Consider the following 17803-nt stretch of genomic DNA (forward strand, 5'->3'; position numbering starts at 1 on the left):
ATACTAGTAATGGCGGCAATCAGCGACTTATAGCGGGACTGCAACGGGGGGGAATTGACTGTCACTGATATCTTCAGTGACACTAAAACAGTGATCAGTGCTAACAAAAAGCACTGACACTGTACTAATGACACTGGCCAGGAAGGGGTTAACATCTGGGTTGATCAGAGGGTTAACTGTGTGCTGTGTGTGCTTTACAACCTTAGATTGTAGGTCCCTTGAGGGTTAGGGACTGATGTGAGTGTACCATATATATATGTAAAGTGCTGCGTAAATTGACAGTGCTATATAAGTACCTGTAATAAATAAATAAAATACATACTGTATGCTGTGTTTAACTGTGTAAGCACACTGCTTTGTATTGCTCTGCTATGCAGAGCAATACAAAGCAGCATACTTGTGCTGACAGGGGAGAGATCTGTATTGTTTACATACAGACCTCTCCCCCATCAGTGTTCCTCGGCGATTGTCAGTTGCCGGTGGAGAATCTCCAGCTAGGACCCGGTGATCGACAGCTGTAGCCGCCAATAGCGGCGCATGTCAGGGAATGAGCGCGTGCGCACATCCCCTACCTGGAAATATAAAATCACACACACATATATATTACGTGATTTTGCGCAGGAACCCACATGCCCTGAACTCTGTAGACTTATGAGTGCATATTACTTGCTTTTATCTGCATATTTCATAAACTGACTTACTTTAATATGGCTGCTGGGCGCAACTCTCCCTTTCTGTACATTTTTGCAGATACCAGTTCCTAAAGCCTGATCTGAGGAGGCAGCCTTGATTTAGCCAGCTATAGTGATCTGTGTCTGGATCCAAGCTATACTATAGGAGTAGTTTTAATGTTTGCCACTATTTTTGTTTTAATTTTCTATTCTTATTTTGATGCATTTTCCTTTGGGAGCTACAATCTGCTACACCAGTGGTTCTCAACCTTCCTAATGCCACGACCCTTTAATACAGTTCCTCATGTTATGGTGACCCCACAACCATAAAATTCTTTACCCAGTAATTATAATTCATGTGTCGTTTTACCTTCAATACGGCTGCTTTCAACACAGTAGCTGCTTTCAATACAGTAGCTGCTTTCAACACAGCAGCTGCTTTTTACACAGTAGCTGCTCTGTACACATCGGAAATATGTGTTTTCCGATGGTCTTAGGCAACCCCTGTGAAAGGGTCGTTTGACCCCCCAAGGGGTCACGACCCACAGGTTGAGAACCACTGTGCTACACCATCATCTCATATAACATTAATTGCTACATCCTTTTGAGACTCACTGATCCCATTTATTGAGCCACTTCTCTCTGCATTTATATTTCTTAGTGGTGGCGCACCACGGGCATTTTTTTTTCTTGTTTCTATATATTTCACCAAATCTTTTACATTTCCCACACCAGGTGCTCATAAGGAAATACATAGAATCACGTTGCACCAGAGCACAGCTAATGACGCATCATGTTAAACCCGGAAATAAGAGAGTTTTTCTGAGAGAATGGCCACTGAATCCGATTCTTAAGGGGGAAGCGTACATGCTTGCACCTGTAGTGCACCAGAGTTGTGCATATATTAACTTTTTTAATTAAATAATATTTTAGTGTGAAAGCGCTATGATTCTTTTTTCTTTCTTTCTGAGCACTTATTGTGAGAATTGTAAAAAGCAAAAAAAGAGGAAAAGTTTGGTGACCAGAAGCCAAGGAAAAATAGGTGAGTGCGGAGGATAAATGGCAATGTATAATTCCAACAGAAGAGTGTAGAAAACATTTGGTATCCATCTGCCCCTTAAACATATTGTAACCAGTCAAAGGATAATGGGAGAGTTTAGTGTGATCAGTGGTAGATGCACACGGGGAGGCACACTTTTTGATATTGAAGCGATTATGGTGCACAATAGACCAGCACTAAAGGAGTTTGATTGTAGTGAGACATTTTTTTTAAATCTGGTTCACTGTTTTTAGATTGATATGCATGGCAGTACTATAAGTGAATGTTATATTGTTAGTTTCAGTTGTTTAGCACACTGATTGATGTGTATTTGTATAATTTATGAATTTTTGGGGGGATGTTAATTATGGAATCATTTGTGCATTTTTAGCACTTAGCAGTTAGATACTACAAACATGGTGGTGTGTGGGAACATATAACATTGCAAGCAGCAACAGTAGTGGCATTGGACATTTTGTGTATTAGATTGCATAAGACTTTTCTCACTTTGGTAATTTGAACTCTGTGTTGGAACACCATTGTGAGTTCAGCAGACTATATAAAGTGGGAGAAATAATTATTTGATTCCCTGCAGATTTTGTAAGTTTGCCCACTTATAAAGGCATGAAGGGCCTATCATTTTTATCATAGGTGAATTTTAAATGATAGAGACAGAATATTAACCAAAGATCCAGAAAAACCATATGATACAAATGTTATAAACTGAGTTTTAGTTCAGTGAGTAAAATAAGTATTTGATCCCCTACCAACCAACAATGATTCTGGCTCCCACAAACTGGCTCATGTGGTACACATATTAGTTCTGTCAATTTAAGAATGTGCTCCTAATGACAACCCGTTATGTGTATTAAAGACACCTGTCCACAGAATCTTTTTCTTGGGCACCACCATGGGCAAGACCAAAAAGCTGTCAAAGGACATCAGGGACAAGATTGTAGACCTGCACAAGGCTGGAATGGGCTACAAGACCATCAGCAAGAAGCTTGGTGAGAAGGAGACAACTGTTGGAGCGATTATTCGCAAATGGAAGAAACACAAAATAACCATCAATCGCCTTTGGTCTGGAGTTCCATGCAAGATGGGGTAAGGATGATCATGAGAAAAGTGAGGGATCAGTCCAGAACTACACTGGAGGAGCTTGTGAATAATCTCAAGGCAGTTGGGACCACAGTCACCAAACAAACCATTAGAAACACAATACGCTGCCATGAATTGAAATCCTGCAGCATCTGCAAGGTTTCCCTCCTCAAGAAGACACATGTACAGATGTACAGGCCCATCTGAACTTTGCCAATGAGCATATAAATGATTCAGAGAAGGACTGGGAGAAAGTTCTGTGGACAGATGGGACCAAACTTGCGCTCTTTGGCATTAACTTGACTCGCCGTTTTTGGAGGAGGAAAAATGCTGACTATGACCCTAAGTACACCATCCCTACAGTCAAGCACGGAGGTGGAAACATTATGCTTTGAGACTGTTTCTCTGCTAAAGGTACAGGCTGACTTTTCTGCATTGAGGGGCCAATGGACAGGGCCATGTATTGTAAAATCTTGCATGAGAATCTTCTTCCTTCAGCCTGAACACTGAAGATGGTTCATGGATGGGTCTTCCAGCATGACAATGACCCAAAACATACCACCAAGGCAACAAAGAAGTGGCTGAAGAAGAAGCACATTAAGGTCATGCAGTGGCCTAGGCAGTCCCCAGACCTTAATCCTATAGAAAATTTATGGAGGGAGCTGAAACTTTGAGTTGCCAAGCGACAGCCAAGAAACCTTAAGGATTCAGAGAAGATCTGTAAAGAAGAGTGGACTAAAATCCCTCCTGAGATGTGTGAAAACCTGGTAACCAGCTACAAGAAAGGTCTGACCTCTGTGCTTTTCAACAAGGATTTCTCCACCAAGTACTAAGTCATGTTTTGCTTCAGGATCAAATACTTATTTTGCTCACTGAACTGCAACTCAGTTTATAACATTTGTGTCATGTGTTTTATCTAGATTTTTGGTTATTATTCTCTCTCTGTCATTTAAAATACACCTATGATAAAAATTATAAACCCTTCATTTCTTTGTAAATAGGGAAACTTACAAAATCTGCAGGGGATCAAATAATTATTTATCCCACTATAGTGTGAATAGTATATCCAAATATTGCTCATTCTTTGGTGATGTTTCTGTCAATACAAGTTCTATTTATTATTTTCAAATGTTGACAGTAGTGACATGCATGAAATAGCATAGATTTTATTAAAGTAACATAGATTTTAATTTGTAATTTTTACCTTTAGGTGACAGTAAATCCAGCATTTTCACAACTTTTACTGTAAACAATACATACGGAGTCACAGAGGTAACAATACAATATTTTCTTGGATAAATTCAAAATATTTATAATAACATGTTTGTCAAAGACAGCACAAGTTCCTCTTTTACTTATGTCTGGGGAAAATAAAAAAAAAATTCAGTACATCTCTGTAGTAAATGCATATGTCCCATGTTTGTCTTTATTTAGCCCTGGTTCACACTGAATTTGGCTTTAAAATCACAATATTTCACTTAAAGTAGTGCAATTTTAAAGCTGCTGGTCAGTAGTGCGATTTCATGTGCAACTTGCCTGACGTATGTGCGGCTTCATGTACAGATGTCTCTGCAAGTCGCATGTGAAATTGCCAAAAATAGTGGAGGAACCTATTTTCAAAATCAGTTTCAAAATTGGGAGTCACATCAATTTGAACAGTTCCATAGGCACAAATGGGATACGACTTGGAACTGTCAAATTGCATGCCAAGTTGCACCAGTGTGAACCAGGGCTAAAACACTGTGGGGTCGATTTACTAAAACTGGAGTGCAAAATCTGGTGCAGCTGTGCATGGTAGCCAATCAGCTTCTAACTTCAACTTGTTCAATTCAGCTAACAAAAAAAAAACCTGGAAACTGGTTCCTGTAGAGGGTTACACCAGATTTTGCACTCTCCAGTTTTAGTAAATCAACCCCTCTGAGTACAGAAAAGTGTTTGTTAATTTCCCGAAATCCAGTAAGCTCTTAACTTTCCTCCAACGTTGCCTGTTCTGCACATTTCTTTATTGCCAACACGATTTAAAGCTGACATTTAGTTAAACTACAACAAATGGCAAAATTTATTATTTTTTTTGGACAGAGTGGAGAGGGTTTAGAACCTTTTGTCAGGTTGTTTTTGCTGGCTGTGTCCCTGTTAGGGAGATTCACCCTCTCAGTTTGTCCTGTTTACCATTATCACAGAAAGTTGTCCCCATAACAGGAATAGAGGGGAAGATTTTCAATGGGGACACTAGTTCTGGTGACCTTGGTGACAATCAGAGATTCCCTCACTTTGGAGGGATTTCTTTTCACTTCCTGTTTTGACCTGGGGACAGGAAAGGAAGGAAAATCTCCCCAATGGGATGCACATGGAAAAAAAACTAACAGGGGTTATAATTCTCCCTTACTCTATACAACAAAAAGTGTTGCCTTTAATGCTACTTTAGTTTAGTTTTTTTTTTTTTAGGCTACAACATTTAGTCACAAAACTTACTTGTATGGAAGTGTATCCCATGTCCTGCTGATTGCTCCTTAGTGTAGAAATCTTCTCTCCAGTGATGCCTGGTCCTCTTCACAATGCTGAACCTCCTGGGCTGTATGGGTTTTTTACCTTAGCTTTACCATTGCATTGCAAGTCCCAACACCCCTTTCCTCTCCTGCAACACATTCTGTGACTGGGAAAAGGTGGATTAATAACATTCTGTGAAAATAATACAAGGACTTTTATGAATGGTGTGGAGGACAGCAAGGGGTGGTTGGTTGTTGGGACTTCTTCCATGTACTGCAATATTAGATCTGAGGTACCGGTAATTAATCCCTGCAAAGTCAGAAAAGGACTGAAGAGGGTTGGTCATCACTATCAGTGAGGACATTGGATATCCACTTGCCAACCATAATATGTACATATATGTTGTGGTTTGCAAGTGGTTTACCAGGGTTATAGCTGAAGCTACCAACCATAACCCTGATACTTTGACATGTTAAGAATTTACTCAGCATAACATCATCTTTCATATTTTACAAAATAATTGGGTTATATATTGTGTTTTTTTTTCTCTAGAGTATCTGCTAAAAAAAATATAATCTTTAGGGGTTCTAAGTAATTTTCTATAAAAAAACTGATTTCTACTTGTAAACAAAAAGTGCCAGAAAAGGCTTAGTCTTCAAGTGAACATGCCTTATTACAGGTAACTGAATCTGTAGCCAAAAATATAATTACATGTAAGTTTTGACTTTAAATATTCTTTGTGTTTTTTTCTAGGAAAAAGAGCTTTTACAGGGTCCTTCTAACATTGTAGAAGTGTGTGGTTTTATCGCTCTGGTCCTTTTCACCCTTGTGATGTCACTGATCATATACAGATGTAAGTACTTCCAAAGTCACACTGATATGAAAATATTTCTCATCCTTTTTTTAAAGGATAATCACACTGGAACTGGTGTTAAAGGTCTCTGGAAGGACCCCTGCTGGTTGACCCACACAAAATTCAACTTTTTATCTGTTTGCCTGCTCTAAGCTGCTAAGAGATGATTTTTGATTGGTTGTGATGATTACCTTTGCTTCACAATGCTCTCAAGGCTGCGGTTATCTCTGTTGCTTGTGCACCTTTTTTCTACCACACTTTTTCCTTCCACTCAGCTTTCCATTAATATGCTTGGATACAGCTCTGTTAACAGCCAGTTTCTTTAGCAATGATCTTTTGTGACTTACCCTCCTTGTAGAGGGTGTCAATGACTGTCTTCTGGACAACTGTCAAGTAAGCGGTCTTCCCTATGATTGTATAACCTACTGAACCAGACTGAGAGACCATTTAAAAGGCACAGGAGACCTTTACAGGTGTTTTGAGTTAATTAGCTGATTAGAGTGTGACACCTTGGGGTTTATTTACTAAAGCTGGAGAGTCCAAAATCAGACTCCCTTCTGCATAGAAACCAATCAGCTTCCAGGTTTCATTGCCAAAGCTTCATTGAACAAGCTGAGGTTAGAAGCTGATTGGTTTCTATGCAGAAGGGAGTCTGATTTTGGACTCTCCAGCTTTAGTAAATAAACCCCCTTGAGTCTACAATATTGAACTTTTTCACAATATTCTAATTTTCTGAGATACTGAATTTTGAGTTTTCATTAGCTGTAAGTCATAATCATCAAAATTAAAAGAAGGAAATGCTTGAAATATATGACTCCGTGTTTTATAACTTTTTGGCGATATTTTAATTTATTGAGATGCATCTGTATGCTGTGATTGAACCTCCCTCCTACATGGTAGGTATATATCCAAATATCTCCATAAAATTGTAGCGCATGATATCTTCGCCCCCTCTCATGCCCACCTAAGGGACACGGTCCAGGGGAGGATCAGTGTAAAAAGAGTCCTTAAACCTCCCTTAACACACCTGTCAATAGATGTCACATATAATTGGATAGCTACAAAGTTAATTCCCAATAAAGTGTAAGGAGCCAAGTGAACTAGAAGGTATATCTTGATAAATAAAGTGTATTCATGCAAACACTATAAATATTCTTTGGGAATTGTAAGAATCATTCAGAGCAATAGAAGACAGTCCACATGTGGGTATATAGTCATATACTTATCATATCATTGCAGCCATCAAAGGATCATGTCATTGCAGCCAACACAAGGTCATCACAGTGTCCAATTTAAAAGAGCGTTGGCAACAGATGAATGTAGAAAAATATTCTTTATTGCATAAAGGAATAAAAATGTTCCATAGCACAGTTAATGCTAATGTGTTTCAGTCCAAAAAACAGACCTTTATTTATAGCTTAGATACAACAAAAATGGCAAAGCAAATATAAAGGAACACGACTGCAATACCACAAAAATTAAAAGAAGTAATATCTCCCCCATGAACATCCTTAAAATGTTGTGAGACGCTAGAAATCTGCTTTGCTTGTAGGTTGATATATCACTACATAGGTGGTCCCAAAATTTATGAAGTCTTTAATCCTAAAGCTTTCACCTGTAATCAAAGAGTTAAAACTTTTGGTAGAAACGTTCAACGTTCAATGTGCAATAGCTACACATCCTGACACCACAAGCATAAGAGCCCATGCTTGGGAAAAGAAGCGTGCCTAGTGTAGGCGCCCTCTGACATGAAAATCTACAGCCATGTCCCAAAATGGCATGTATATCTTTGTCTGTGTATAGAATTGGTAAATATTTCTTAATGATGTTAACAATGGAATGGTATTATTTTGAAAAGTGGTGACAAAAGTAACTTTCTTATCCTGATTTGTTTTCCTATAGAAATCAGTCCTTCTCCTTTTCTGAATGTTATATTCTCCCAAAAGATGTGTCTGATCTCTAGCTTCAGCAATCCTCCTCCCACGTTCTATGCACCAGTTAGGGAAACCCCTATCTGTCTATTTTTAATAATTCACCAAAGAGGTAATAGTCCTGGCACTGGGCATTTGCAAAGTGTGAACTCTTACATTGCAGGTAAAGTCCTACTTAAGGACTCAAAACATTGGCCAAAACAGAGATAAAATCAGCCTGCTGAAAGTAAGTTGTTGGTAAAGTCTGTAGAAAATGACAAATGTATGATTACAACAACTTACTGGCATACTGGAAACTTTTTTTTCTAACCAACTAGTAAAGCAGGAGAGGTGCTCACACACCTACTCTCTACAAAATTACCAAAGGAAAGTGCAGTCTTCATGAACTGAAGAACAGACAAAGCCTTGTTTAACTGAAATTCTTAAACCAATGCAAGCTAAAAGGAAAGAGCAAGAGGGCCACATGGGTCCAAAAAAACACAAGTATGACATGTCTGCAGCTTGCCTTGTGGTCATAAGGCAGTGCTCTGGTATAAATGTTAAATATTAACAATGTAGCCAAAACATTGAATTAATCATAATTGTTCTGCATTACAACAAACTTTATTTGTATCTACAGGGAAATGCTACAAAGCCATAAAGAAGACTAAAACAGAGAGGTAATACTGTAACAGGAAAATGATCAAACCTTATCGTGCCACACCTACAAATGTCTAAAATAAGGTCCATATTGCCCAAAAAAACAGATTTCAGTCTCACGTTTTCTAGAGCAGGTTTTAATCTGAACAAAGTCATCCAGCACCCAGGGTGAAGATGTCAAACTGTACATCCCTTCCACCACAATATGTGAGTTCAATCGCTCCCCCCTCTCCCGCAAAAAAAGTCACTGTGCCCAGGGCAGTTGCCTCACCTTCTACCCTTTTCCCATGTCCTGGCCCTGAATACAGGTAGTTATTGGTCAAACTACTTTTGTAATGCAGTGTAGTTCATATTTATACCCTAAAGCTGAACTCTTAAGCAGCTGTTCAAAAAGGAAACAAAATCTAGTTTTATATGCCTGAAAAAATCAGAGAGCCTGTGCTTCTCCCAAACATGACAAAGCTTTAAATTGCCAAGGCTAAGGACTCTCCAGCCACTCCCCTGTGACAGCATTGGATCTCCTATACCTAGTGAGACAAGTACTAGCTATTTATCTTCCCTCTAGGAGCTGCATGGGAGCAAAGGGAAAGTAAATATATGCAACAGGAGGACTAAAAAAACGTGAGCCTGTTGCTTTGGTTTGCATGGGCTAAGCATAGGTTCAATTTAAATGTATTGCACACTATTATGTACTTTTACAAAATAGCATTCATACCCAATTTTTTTAAATATTATTACTGTAGTGCTATCCCCACAGGGGGCGCTGGTATTACTTCGTTTTCCCTAAAAGTACAGAGGCTGCTCACCACAGCAAGCACCAGTCCATTCACACTTATATTGCTCAATATCACAGTGTAGGGAATGTCTATTTAGGATTTACTGCTAAGAAACTTTAACAGGAGAAGAAGGAAGGAAGGAAAGAAGGAAGGAGGGAAAGAATGAAAGAAAGAAGGAAGGAAGGAGGGAAAGAATGAAAGAAAGAAGGAAGGAAGGAGGGATAGAATGAAAGAAAGAAGGAAGGAAGGAGGGAAAGAATGAAAGAAGGAAGGAAGGAGGGAAAGAAGGAAAGAAAGAAGGAAGGAGGGAAAGAAGGAAAGAAAGAAGGAAGGAGGGAAAGAAAGGAAGGAAGGAAGGAAGGAAGGAGGGAAAGAAAGAAAGAAAGGAAGGAGGGAAAGAAAGAAAGAAAGGAAGGAGGGAAAGAAAGAAAGAAAGGAAGGAGGGAAAGAAAGAAAGAAAGGAAGGAGGGAAAGAAAGAAAGAAAGAAAGAAAGAAAGAAAGAAAGAAAGAAAGAAAGAAAGAAAGAAAGAAAGAAAGAAAGAAAGAAAGAAAGAAGGGAAAGAAAGAAAGAAGGGAAAGAAAGAAAGAAGGGAAAGAAAGAAGGGAAAGAAAGAAGGGAAAGAAAGAAAGAGGGAAAGAAAGAAAGAGGGAAAGAAAGAAAGAAGGGAAAGAAAGAAGGGAAAGAAAGAAGGGAAAGAAAGAAAGAGGGAAAGAAAGAAAGAGGGAAAGAAAGAAAGAGGGAAAGAAAGAAAGAGGGCAAGAAGGAAAGAAGGAAAGAAGGAGAGATAGAGGGAAAGAAGGAAAGAGGGAGAGATAGAGGGAAAGAAGGAAAGAGAGAGAGATAGAGGGAAAGAAGGAAAGAGGGAGAGATAGAGGGAAAGAAGGAAGACTGGATACAAGGAGGGAAAGATAGAAGGAAAGAATGAAGGAGGGAAAGATAGAAGGAATGAAGGAAAGAGGGAAGGAAGGAAAGAGGAAAAGAAGGAAGAAGGGAAATAAGGAAGGAGGGAAAGAAGGAGGGAGGAAAAGAAGGAAGGAGAAGAGGAGAGAAAGAAAGTAGAAAAATGGGAGACAGAGAGAGAGAAAGAAAGAGGAGAGAGAGAAAAAGAAAGAAAGAAAGAAAGAAAGAAAGAAAGAAAGAAAGAAAGAAAGAAAGAAAGAAAGAAAGAAAGAAAGAAAGAAAGAAAGAAAGAAAGAAAGGAGAGAAACAGGAGGGAGAGAAAGAAAGAGACAGAGAGAGAGGAAGGAAGAGAGAAAGAAGGAAGGAGGGAAAGAAGGAGGGAAAGGAGGAAGGAAGGAGGGACAGAAGGAACGAGGGAAAAAAGGAAGGAAGGAAAGAAGAAAATAAGTAAGGAGGGAAAGAAGGAAGAATGGAAAGAAGGAAAGAGGGACAGAAGGAAAGAGGGACAGAAGGAAAGAGGGACAGAAGGAAAGAGGGAAGGAAGGAAGGAAGGAAGGAAGGAAGGAAGGAAGGAGGGAAAGATAGAGGGAAAGAAGAAAAGAAGGAAATAATTAAGGAAGGAAAGAAGTAAGGAGGAAAAGAAGGAAGGAGGGAAAGAAGGAAGGAGGAATAGAAGGAAGGAGGGAAAGAAGGAAGGAGGGAAAGAAGGAAGGAGGGAAAAAGGAAGGAGGAATAGAAGGAAGGAGGGAAAAAGGAAGGAGGAATAGAAGGAAGGAGGGAAAGAAAGAAAGAAAGAGGAAATGAAGGAGGAAAAGAGAGAAAGAAAGGAGAAAAACAGGAGACAGAGAGAGAAAGAAAGAGAGAAAAAGAAAGAAAGGAGAGAAATAGGAGGGAGAGAAAGTAAGAGAAGCAGTGAGAGAGAAAGGAAGAGAGAAAGGAGGAAGGAGGGAAAGAATGGAGGAAGGAGGGAAAGAAGGAGGGAAAGAAGGAAAGAGGAAAAGAAGGAAGGAGGAATAGAAGGAAGGAGGGAAAGAAGGAAGGAGGAAAAGAAGGAAGGAGGAATAGAAGGAAGGAGGGAAAGAAGGAAAGAGGAAAAGAAGGAAGGAGGAGAAGAGAGAAAGAAAGGAGAAAAACGGGAGACAGAGAGAGAGAGAGAAAGAGAGAGAAAGAGTGAAGGAGAAAGAGGAAAAGAAAGGAGAGAAACAGGAGACAGAGAGAGAAAAAGAAAAAGGGAGAGAAATAAAGGAGAGAAAGAAAGAAGAAGGTGGGAGAGACGATACAAGGCTGGCGGGGAGTGTGGGTGGGGCAGACACAGGAGGAGAGGGCGGGAGGAGGAGGGCCAGAATCAGCTTTCTCTCTCATCTGTCAGCACTGGGGACAGAATATGCTGACAGATCCCCTGCAGCGCTGCAGGAGATGGGGAGGGGCAACCATGGAGGAGCATACAGGAGCCCAGGGCATGTAGGAGACAGATAAGATGGGCGGTACATAGAAGAACCAAGAAATGCACAGATCCTCTATGTACTGCCCAGCCACTCCTCCTATCCAGGCAGCCACGGCTCACAGGGCAAATGCCAGTTGTTCCCTATGGCCAGTCCTGGCCTGGTCACCACAAATCAATTCAGGGTCTGTACTCACAAGTCCCCAGGAGAGCTGACTTCTTCTAGCTTTTTCTAGACACAATCCAGTGAGTGAGACTGTCCTTCTGTAGGCCAGGTCCCTTTGGTGCAGACATGCTGTCAGTTCTAGATCACTTCCAGGTCCCAGCTCTGCCACCACTGACACCCAACAGAATAGCAGCACAGTCCAGAGGTTGCTTCAGGGGCTGCCCTCAGGCCTGGAACTCTCCTTGCTGGAAAAGACAATCTCTCAAGAGCATCAGACTATTTATCAGCTCCCTCAGCCACCATCTGGACACACCTTCCCAGAGTTTGGCTAGGTCCTAATCAGTAGGCTGGTCATTTGAATTCTCCCTCCCTAAGCTTCTGAAACGTCTTCTAGAAGCAGGGAGAAGCAATCAAACTCCAAACCTGCTAAACCCTGAACAGACCAGATCAAACAATCATTGCACCCTTGATTACAGGAGTCAAAAAATAAAATTACCTAGCATCCTACATTGCTTTGCTGTAAACCTTTATAGAACTGCACTAATGTAGGGGGAGAAAGGATCTGCACTCTCAGCCAATCAGGGCTCCATTGCTCTGCACAGTGCATGTTAACCTAACACAGTGAACATGCTGACAGGAGGTAAAAGAGAAAAGATAGCCTTATCAATGTGCTTCTGCTCCTTCATTGCCCAATCACAGGCTAGGGAGAGGTGACTTAGACTGTCACATATCTACAGCCAATTTTAGCTGTAGTCAACCATCAGATGGGTGAATACAGTTACCATGGTTTAAGCAGAAGTGGGGGAGAATTGAACTGAGCAGATGGAATATGGCCATTTTTTTTGTCAAATTCTCTTGAATTGAAATTTTTCAATGCTACATGAAAAGTAAGAATTTAAAAACCAACAGAAAAAATAAAATTAACACCAAAACCTACAAAATAACGTTTAAATTGAGCCAATGCCAGTCATTACACAAAATATAAATAGTTCTATGACCAGTTAAGTGCAATCCTCATATAGGGTAACCTCTCAAGGATACGACTACAATGCATACCCTGCTCTCCACATCCCTTTTTGTACATTAACTTCTTCCCCGCCACCGTATAGCAGAACTGATGCAGGGCTGTGCAAAATCATGTATATATATGTTATTGTGCATTTCCGGGTAGGGGGCACACGCCGCCTTACCCATGCTGCCTTTGGCGGCTACAGATGTTGATCACCGGGTCCCAACCGAAGATTTCCCACCGACACCTGGCGATCGCCGAGGAACAGTGACAGGGGAGAGACCTGTTTGTAAACAGCTCAGGTCTCTCTCCTGTCAGCAGTGACATGCTGCTGTGTACTTCTCTGCACAACAGAGAAATACACAGCAGCATGTTTCCCTAGTAAAGTACATACAGTAAAACACAGCACAACACATAGTTAACCTTTATATCACCTCAGATGTTAACCCCTTCCTGCTCAGTGTCATTAGTACAGTAAATTTGTGAATAGGTAGGCGCTAATTCATTAAATCATATGACAAAAATAAAAATCTATCAGCGACATGAAATGACTAATAGTCCCAAACAGCATAAAATAAATATTGGACATATAATGAGTGACAGTCCCATAAAAATATAATCCTGTAAGTCAAAGGATTTTCTTTTTAACTACACGTAAACAATAAGTGAATTCCTCGCTCACCAGAAATTATTGACCCCAGTTAAGGTTAAAGCGCTTTGTGATCATAAAATGTTGACAACCAGCAGCAAGATCTCATGGATCAGACTTCCTGGTCTCCTAGTAATGAATGTGGATCCAGAGGACCAAAGATGGTGATGGGATCGCGCTTCTACGTACGTTTCACCTGATGCTGTCTTCAGGAAGTCATATCCGGGCTCAATATATAGCAGTTCAAACATGTTAATTGGACGGCTCCAAAAAACATGGCTACCTTTAATAGATTTAGAGGCAAATTAATGTTGCAAGTATGTCCTTTTAGCGCTACATAAATACTGTATAATAATAATAGTAATATGTCGGCTGCAGAGACTGTTGCGGTGTACAGACGTTGGGAACCCTATATAACATGGTGATATACAAAACTTATAAAAACACAAATATTCTAAAAAACATGAATACTAGGGAAACATGTTATGCAATAACAATATTGGGATAGATACATTAAGAAACCATGATATTAGTACAGTACCAGTGTTTTTTATTAGCACTGATCACTGTATTAGTGTCATTGGGATGTCAGTGGCAGTTAGTCAGTTCCCCCCAGGGTCAGAATGTCCGCTGTAGTCCCGCTATAAGTCGCTGATTGCCACCATTACTACTATTAAAAAAAATAAAAATTCCAGTGTATATATACCGCCATTTGTAGACGCTATAACTTTCATCTAAACCAATTAATTTACATGTATTGGGATTTTTTTTTAGAAATGACATGCAGCAGAATACATTTTGACCTACATTTATGACGAAATTTGATTTTTAAATTTTTTTTACTGGACATGTTTTATAGCAAGAAGTCAAAAATATTTTTTGGCAGTCCTTTTTTGCTTATAGCACAAAAAATAAAAACCACAGAGGCTATCAAATACCACCAAAAGAAAGCTCTATTTGTGGGGAAAAAAATGTCAAATTTAATTTGGGTGCAGCGTTGCAAGACCGTGCAATTGTCAGTTAAATTAAAGCAGTGCCGTATCGCAAAAAAAATGGCCTGGTCAGGAAGAGGGGTAAATCCTCGTGAGGGCAAGTGGTTAAATAGTAATATGTACTACAAAAAATAGCCACAAATATTCACAGAGAAAAAATACATGGATGTAGTAGGGGTCCGCGGACTCCATTACCTATCCAAATCCTATCACAAGAATAATCTTTTCATAAACCAATACCATAAACTCATATACACAAAATAATGTCCATCACAAGTCCCAAAAAATAAAAATAAAAATATAAAGTCCCAAAAAACTCATAAAGTTATAAATTGTGCAAATGATACTCCTCACTTCTTCAATCTTCCAAAATGTGATAATGTGCAAATCTTCCCTTTAATCCAAACAGTACCTCAAAAAAATATAAACTAAATATGGTGCATTATCCTTTAGAATCAATATATGTGATAGCATGCAACACACTAGTGACACAACATCACACATGTGAAATAAAAGACCCAACACACCACTAAACTAGTGGTCCTACGATACCACCACTGCAAAACGTGACACTCTTCAAAGCACACTAAATGATCAGTGACAAAAAGTGTCAAATACGTGCCACTCCACGTGTAGGATAAATACAGTTACCCCCTTAGACTTTGTGCCACATATAGTTGCCTTCACTGGGGGTGTGTCATCCTTAACAGTAGTTGGCAATACAGCTTCCTCGCACAATGACGGGCATCGAGATCCCCGTTCCTCACACAACAAATGGGAGCAGACTCAGTGGCGTAATACAAATAGTAACAAAATTTATTAGCAACAGCTTGCATGATAAAAATTGCCGTCCATCCTCGCTGGTCTCCGTGCTCAACTGAGACCTTCTCCAAAATGGCCGCTCTGCACCTTCCGGCCTAGCGTCTAACGTCACGACCCTGACGCGTTTCGTCACTGCCGACTTTTTCACAAGGGATCCAGACGTCAAAGCGGCGGTACCTCTTATACTGCCGAAAACCAGATTCTGTATCTCCAGCACAGCAGGACCATGCCGTCACCCTCTGCACCTGCATTCTAAAGGATAATGCACCATATTTAGTTTATATTTTTTTGAGGTACTGTTTGGATTAAAGGGAAGATTTGGACATTATCACATTTTGGAAGATTGAAGAAGTGAGGAGTATCATTTGCACAATTTATAACTTTATGAGTTTTTTGGGACTTTATATTTTTATTTTTATTTTTTGGGACTTGTGATGGACATTATTTTGTGTATATGAGTTTATGGTATTGGTTTATGAAAAGGTTATTGGTTTTTGCACTTTCAAGGGTGAAAGGTTTGACTTTTCATGTGGGAAATTTATGAGTTTTAATTCACTATCACAAGAATACATATAGGCACTTGGGGGATCATAGGAAATAAATTATCAAGATATCACCACATAAAGCCTGTGGACAATGAGAGCTGGAGAATAGCCACCCACCCCACACCTTTTCAAACTTATTGAATGCCCACAATTGGCATACATAGTTTGTGTAAGGAGACCACCTTGTTGACCAGAGATTTCCAGGCCTCCACTGTTGGCACTGATGATTTCTTCCATGATAACACTTTACATTTCCTAGCATAGAACAATAGCAGTGTAAGGACGGTGCATATTGTCCTAGTGGTGGCCAGAGAATCCACCAAGTTCATAAGGCATACCCCTACTGAAGGGGTGATGGGAATAGTAGTTACTGAATGAATACAGGTAAGAACCTCTCACCAATACTGTTAAGACAGGACATTTTTATGGGGGAAAACCTGAAGCTGTGAGATTATGTCTTATGCCTAGACCTGTGCTTTATTATCTATTCACTAATTTTACAGCAAAACATCAGTGATCAACATAGAAGCTCTGGGAAGTGTAGGAAACCAAGCCACGGATAACATCTATACATGATCATACAGTAAACTCTTTCCTGACACAGAAGATCTACGACTTTCATTTCTTGAACAACCTCTCTGTACATGAACCATTGTGATACAGTGTTGGGGACTTGAACAGCAAATAATGATTTGGAGAAAATCTTTACATAAATAAAGCCTTTTTAGATATCGTCTTCACTCCAAAAGGGGGTTTAAAATGTTTTGTACAGAATGTCTACAGAAGATAGAACACAAAATAAACTTTATACCAAAAACTTTCTGCAGCATTAAAATGCTTATAAACCCAAACTGTGAATTTCACTTCTGAATTTTTTTTTTTATTTTAAATTGCTTTGATAGGTGCATAAAACGCCGACCCTGCCACAAAGTCCTGTGGACTGCCAAACAATGTTATCAGCCGTGTCCAGTTTTTTTGTGAGCTACAGAACATCTACCCAAAATTATTGAAATCATGAGGGAAGGAGGTGTTCTGTAGTTCTAACACTCTTTCTGTCCCAGGGTGATAAGACTGCTTCTCTATGACTATAGTATAGCCAGTGAACGTTGCCGTAGAACAAGAAGTGTGTTATGGGCAGGCTCACTAGGTAAAAAAAAAAAAAGAAAGCCGAAAGGATAAAACTAATGTAGCCATCACATGTAAGGACTGGTAAGCTACAATATATTACATTTTGTAAAGTGTTAGATACACTTTAACAGCTTGGGTTACAGTAAACCTTGATTAATCTTAGAAATTGTGTAATTCATGATACATAGCATTAGACAGTCACCCTAATCTCTGACCTGTGAGCTAATAAAAACAGTATTGGTTGATCTGAAAGCATGTTTCACTTTTTTCTTCTAATTTCAATTGCTACATACAGTACGCCACATTTTCATTTTCGCGTAGCAGGAGCAAGTGTTCCAGCTTGCATTTTTTTGGAGCGACTTGCACATGATTTTGTGTATCCCATGGGGCCAGCCTATTCACTTGAATGGACTTCTGTATGCAAGTTTTGAAACTCGAAAAGAAGCTCCTTTTCAGGCGACCAGCTTCAAGCGATTTTGAAAGGTGCGCTTTGCCATGCAATCTTGATGTGTGCCAATCGAGGTAGGATAAAGGATAATGGCACCCAAAAGCAGGTTGCGCATTGTTCAGTGATAACTATGCGATTTGGGATCGCAGCAATTCTGCCTGCTATCCCAAATCACATGATGTGAATGGGGCCTTAAACCTCCACCAT

At 39.7% G+C, this 17803-nt stretch overlaps 1 protein-coding gene across 1 annotated transcript in view; it reads left to right on the forward strand.

Annotated features, from left to right (window-relative positions):
• Positions 1–16871, forward strand: part of LOC149452334 (hepatitis A virus cellular receptor 2-like) — a 46654-nt gene extending 29783 nt beyond the window's left edge. The window contains exons 4-7 of the mRNA XM_089689505.1: positions 4019–4080; positions 6049–6148; positions 8699–8738; positions 16524–16871. Coding sequence (XP_089545631.1) covers positions 4019–4080; positions 6049–6148; positions 8699–8738; positions 16524–16596 — 275 coding nt within the window. The 3' untranslated portion in view covers positions 16597–16871. The remainder of the gene's footprint in view (positions 1–4018; positions 4081–6048; positions 6149–8698; positions 8739–16523) is intronic.
• The last annotated feature ends 932 nt before the right edge of the window (positions 16872–17803 follow it).

This window comes from Staurois parvus, unplaced genomic scaffold (genome assembly GCF_062004578.1).
Source record: "Staurois parvus isolate SC_StPar_1 unplaced genomic scaffold, SC_StPar_1.0 ptg000479l, whole genome shotgun sequence".
Taxonomy (NCBI): domain Eukaryota; kingdom Metazoa; phylum Chordata; class Amphibia; order Anura; family Ranidae; genus Staurois; species Staurois parvus.